Below are 5847 nucleotides of genomic sequence, written 5' to 3'. Positions count from 1 at the left end.
AACATAAGATGTGACTACTACTTTTATCTTTTAACCATCTTTAAAATTTGGTTGTCTTTTTAATATATAATATTTTTTTATTATAGGAAGGGTAAATTATCATAATAGTTGGTTGATTTTTTGCTGATTGTTTAAGGTTAAGACAGACTAAGTTCTTTAGGTTGCCAGAATGTGAAACATCTGTGCAGGAACTGCTGAGTTTCACTGACATTAGTTTAATAGCAACTAAAAAAACAGCAAAAGCAGAAGCAGTTGGACTTAAAGCTGCAGTAGATAATTTTCTTAAAAAAACTTGTCATATTTGCTGAAACTGTCACTATATCCTGACAGTAGTAAATGAGACATCTGGCTCCTCCTAGTGCTCCTAATAGCATTTGCAAGAATTGTTTGTTGAGTTTCATTCCCAGGGTGTCAAGTACAGACGCTTTGGGAACCTGGGAATGAGACTCAACAATGAACTAACTCAAAAAGTTATTTTTATAAAAGTTTTTGACTTCTTGATATGTTCAGCAGAGTGGTGAATATGGCATGAGTCTGTTGAATTAGTGCTGTAGAATGAACATTTCTCTGACTTTATCATGACAACAGGTGAAGATAGAGAAAGTGTGGAGTTTCTATCAACAGCTAATGAAAGCAGGAGCAGATGTGAAGTGGAAAAGAAACAAGGGAGATTAAGCCTTTGATATCATTTTGAGGAAACAGCAACAGATACAAATTTTCCTGAATTAATCTATATTATAACAGTCTAGAATATGTGTTTATCATAAATTATGAAGATCTGAATTACTAACCTATAGTTCCAGAGGTGTTTTCCTAGAAAAAAAAGCAGCCCCTACTGACTAACAACTTAAAAATAGCATGTTAAAGGGGACCTATTATGCTTTTCCTTATTTTGTGTCATATTACAATGTCGGATGTTGATATTAAACAAGGCCAAAGTGTCAAATAATGAGGTGAACATATGCAACAGTATTCCCTGTGAGCAAAAAGCTCAGAATTCAGACAGTTCTGAATGCAGCGTTTCCAACCACTTTTTCTACTTTCTAACTAGCCGATGTCGGCTTGTCATGGATTTCTTTATATATCTGCTCCAGGCAGAGCAGGGCTGAGCCCGCACAGTACAAGGGAGTACAAGGACCGGCATAGTCTGTCTAAGTGTCAGCAGTTTCATCAAAATCAGTGAAAAGTTGTGTGCTTTTGTAAAGTAATCAGTGAGACCCGGTCACCAGAAACGCTCTGGTGGCATAATTTTTCCAAATTCTTGTCTCATTTGTGTTGCCTAATAAACAGTAAATCCATCAAATTGAGAGCCCTGCATCGCTGTTGTCCAAGCTAAGTTACTGAAGCTGTCGAAACGGTGTTAACAAGCACTGAGGAAGCCTGCCAAGGGGCATACTTTGACCAATTTGAAAAGCTTTGTGCTCAGTTCAGCTAGTTCTTTAAGTGTTGCAAAGGAAATGATAAAATCCTACTGTAGACATTAACGAGTTAAGCAATTGGTAGAATGTAAAAAGAAATGTTTAGCGTTATGTTTCAACATAACAATTCAAAAACTCAAGAACTCTCAGAAGCAATGAGCCAATGACAGTTCTGGAGGGACAATATGAAGTTCATGAAGGGAATTCTGGTACGATGGGACAATTTTAATGCAAGATATTCATCACATGACAATATGCTGACAAGGTGCCTGCTGTGATCTAGATTTTTATTTTCTCACAGTATTCCAATGTCAAAGGAGAATCCTGGTTATTAGATGCCTGACACCTGAAATCCCAAGAAAGAAGCTGAATAAATTGTGCTATTCATTACGCCTTAATGAACTGTGCAAATGTATGTGGCAGGTCAATATAGGGGGCCTATGGAGAAGATACCCTCAGCCCCCTCATTCTGCAGAGCCCAGGCGGCCAGAGCTTAATGAAGACTGAACTTTAATCATCAGGAGGATATGGCTGCCTCACGAGACCCACACACATACACAGACACACACAAACAGAGACTGTCTAATAACCCCACCTCCCTGTTCCCTCTCTGAGCCACACACACACGTTCCCTCACCTCACTAGGTTTTCGTTGTCGCCTGGTCCTTTGCAGGTTGTACACTCAGTCCTTGTGTCGTCAGCTTTGGGTTTTTTCTGCATTGCAGACTGGCGTTGTCGGCGTTCCCGTGGCAGTGGTTCCTATGGAAACACTGCTGATTAGAATCAAGAACTATATGGGCACTTGTTGGTGGTCGGGATGTAAAAAGGAATTAAATGTTAAACTGGGGAGAGACGGACAGTGCACTAGAGTAATATTTCCTGAATACAATTCATGAAAGTGACTTTGGGATTTTAGATGATTAGAAAAATTAAAAAGCCAATGAGAATTTGTGCATTATATGTGTTGCCTTCAGCAAATTCATCCTAGTTTTGCTGTGTCAGATCTATGGAAGAAGCAGCTGATTATGTGTTTAGTGTGTATAAAGTATTGCGGTCACAGAGTCAAGAACTTAGTAGTACTATCTTTAGTATCTTCTTCTCTTTTTCAAGGGTGGTGCCCCGAGGTGAATTTCATGCAAGTTTACTTCTGTTACTCAGTATAAATACAGATTCTTCTGATAGTCGGAGTTAAGTGCAATTACTCTACTACATCTTTTGTACCAACATATGCGTTTACAATGCCCGGTGCGAGGCCTCATATTCACTGCATATATGACCCTAATCATATATATGGTGCCCCGTGCGAGTCTTATAAATGATAGTATTTACCCTTTAAGGTTGGGGTGAGGCAGATCACAAAACTCACGGTTCAGAACGATTTTTTGTTTCAGAAAAAAAGGTAACACTTAATGTCCCACCCACAGCACCCACAGCACTGTCTGACTGGTTACAAGTCACAAGTAATAGCCAATCAACACTGAAAGCTGATGTGCCACAGACCACCACAGTTGTTACAACTTCAAGGCATTTATGTTACTAAAACATTGTTACAGCACATAACTACCACTGACTTATAGTTTATCCACCAAATTAGCTCTGGTTCGTTAACCTGTTCCGTTCAAGATTCTTGAAACCATGATACCTTCTAGTTAACCAGCCCCTGTTTCCACCAGTTTTGGGCAGAACCACTGAATTCACTAATGGAGTACGCTGCACAATGCACAATGATCTATAGAATATGACACGTCCACTTTGGTTACCAATAAAAACGTCTGGTTCCATGTGGGAACAAACTTTTCAGGTTCTGAATCAAACAAATTTATATCAAACGGTACAAAACTAGGTGTGCGAACTGAAGCAGTGTTGGTGGAAAAGGCCTGCAAGTTCAGTCTAAACTAGGCTAAACACCTACTGGCTCCAGCTCTGTATTTAATGGGCAACCCTCGGGCTCCCGCTGCTGTTTTTAATGCCACACCTTCACTTTCACTCTTGGAAAGAAAAGCAAGTTAATATTACAATATTTTGAAGTATTTCTTTCTGCTTCTTACTGGTAGTCAATCAGCAGTGAATCAATAAATCTACTGACATAAATTAACCAAGCGTCTTAATTATATATCAAGTAAAAATACCAAACAATTGTTTTGTATATCTTCATAACAAATGCTAAAAGTTGTTTCTTTTTCTGGAGTTCGGTCTAACTCGACCTCTATTTGAAAAGTGTCCTGATACACTCTGTTATGGAGATTGGCCGCCTATACACAATAAATTGAGATTGAACGTTCTCAAACTGTAACAATTTAGGTATTTTAGCTGCTGTTTGGAAAGATTAGAAGACATAACTTTGAATTCAGGAAATTTCTGTTGGCAATTACCTATTATTTTTAATAGAAGACAAAAAGAAGTTATATTAAAGTAATTAAAGGTGCAATTAAAGCAAATATCAGTGAAGGTAAAGAACAATGCTGAATATGAACAACTTGAATATGTCAGGAGCATGTAAGCAGTAGTTTCCTGCAGCAGAATGAAGTGACAAACCTCAATTTTATCTTCTCTGTCTTCACAGATAGGAACTCTCTTCCTCTTCTGCCCTCTGGTTCTCTGCAAAACACAAACATTTCACTTTTAAGCAGTGGTCAAAAACACAACTCACTACAAATCTTGAGTGAAACTTTTTGCTGAAATCTCTGTCTAAATCAAAATGTGTCACATATTTCAGTATTATTTCAAGAAAATCGGCAAAAGTAAATGCAAATGAAGGCTTGTTTCCGTCCACTACCGCTATGCGATTAATAAGAGCTGGTTCATCAAGTTATCAGGTGGTGCCAATTCTTCATGCGGAAAACCAGAAGAATGGGGGGAACAAAGTGACTTTAAAACTTTAAAAAAAGCACCAGATGATCCTCAAACATTGGAAAACAATGCAGAAAACGTAATATATTTGTTAGTTTCATTTATTAATATGAGGAAGGTTCCATCAGATCTGTGCAGAGAAATCATGGATGTAGAGCAATGGGAGCGATGAGGAGACTGTTTCTTGTTACACAAGAACTTAAGTAAGTTTTTTTTTAAAAGTGCATGAGGTTCTTTGCAAAATTGAGAAAGCTTTTAAAACTTTGCTGTTTCAAACTTTTCTAATGTGATACTTCAAAATGCACATCAAAATATGTTGACGGAAACAAGACTGCCAGAATCCAGATGACAGAAGTTGTGAGTTGATCAGAATATTGATAATGTTTGTTGGCTTTAATTACTACAGTAAGTACTTTTACTTTTTTACCAATGGAACTAGACATGATCTTTAAGTATGGTTAATGGATTATCATAAACGTGTGTGTGCGCGCAACAATTTTGGTCTTTCTTTTTATTTTTTGGTTGCAGGCCGTGACTTCATTGTAGGAGACTGAACAGAGCATGAAAGGAAATAAAAATCAAACATCTCCTTCTTGTTGCTAGCAAACGAGCGTCAGAGCTGCTGGGGAGGGTTTAAAAAGGGGAGAAAAATCGACAACATATTTAAACAGATTGTGAAAACAATTCCATCTGTCGCCTTTGGCTCGCTACCACTTGCCAGATGGAGCACTTATCATTAAGAATGCTAACTGCAAGAATGCTGCCAATTGGCTCCTACAGACCTTCACTATTTCTCCTGCGACTGCACCACCAAACAAAAGGCCTGACATTATTTCGTTATTTCTGCATTAAAGCGGTGTCTGTTAAAGCAATCTTTACAGCCATGGAGAAAGCAGGGTGCACTTTGGTAGCTGGTTCAGTTAAAAAACGCCACACAGCACGGCTAATCTCAGGCTCTGCTCAGGTGAGGAAATTAAAACTGCAGGCAGTTTAGAAGTCCCAGGCAAAAATCAATCTTTTAATTAAGTACATCAGTGCATCTTTAACAAGCATGAATCATTTCACACAGGATTAGAGAAATTAACAGAGCATAGAAAGTGGTAGTAACTAGATATATTAACTTAATTCTTATAATTTCCAAATGATTAATGGCATATGTTCATATGGGAGGTTTTAATGTTAGCACTGTGGTGGTAGCAGGCGGCAGTAAATCAAGACCCATTAGTGGAGCATACAGTAAACCTCTCAAACCTGAAACCCCCCTTAAACCACCCCTTCATTAGCTTTAAGGTTTAAATGGATATATCATTGCATCAAATGAGTACATTAAAGCTGCAGTCAGTCATTTTTATGAAAATAACTTTTTGTCATTATTGCTAAAACTTTCACTATATCCTGACAGTAATACATGAGACAGATAATCTGGGGAAAAAAAATCTGGTTCATCTGGCTCCTCCTAGTTTCCTAAAGGCATTTGCAAGAATCCACCAGGCCTGAATGAAAACAACCAATCAGAGCCAAGTAAAACAGAAAGACAGTTTTGGGTACTGCACAACATACTGTACATTTTGATAGCATT

At 38.0% G+C, this 5847-nt stretch overlaps 1 protein-coding gene across 1 annotated transcript in view; it reads right to left on the bottom strand.

Annotated features, from left to right (window-relative positions):
* Positions 1-5847, bottom strand: part of phf14 (PHD finger protein 14) — a 29160-nt gene that overhangs the window by 2944 nt on the left and 20369 nt on the right. Inside the window, exons 10-11 of the mRNA XM_035681016.1 lie at positions 3954-4016; positions 2056-2177 (exon numbers count right to left, since the gene is read on the bottom strand). Coding sequence (XP_035536909.1) covers positions 2056-2177; positions 3954-4016 — 185 coding nt within the window. The remainder of the gene's footprint in view (positions 1-2055; positions 2178-3953; positions 4017-5847) is intronic.

Source organism: Morone saxatilis, unplaced genomic scaffold, assembly GCF_004916995.1.
Source record: "Morone saxatilis isolate NCDOM2014 unplaced genomic scaffold, NCSU_SB_2.0 Contig9, whole genome shotgun sequence".
Classification (NCBI taxonomy): Eukaryota; Metazoa; Chordata; class Actinopteri; family Moronidae; genus Morone; species Morone saxatilis.
Note: the sequence above shows the minus strand (reverse complement) of the source record. Positions and strands in the feature narration are given on the sequence as shown.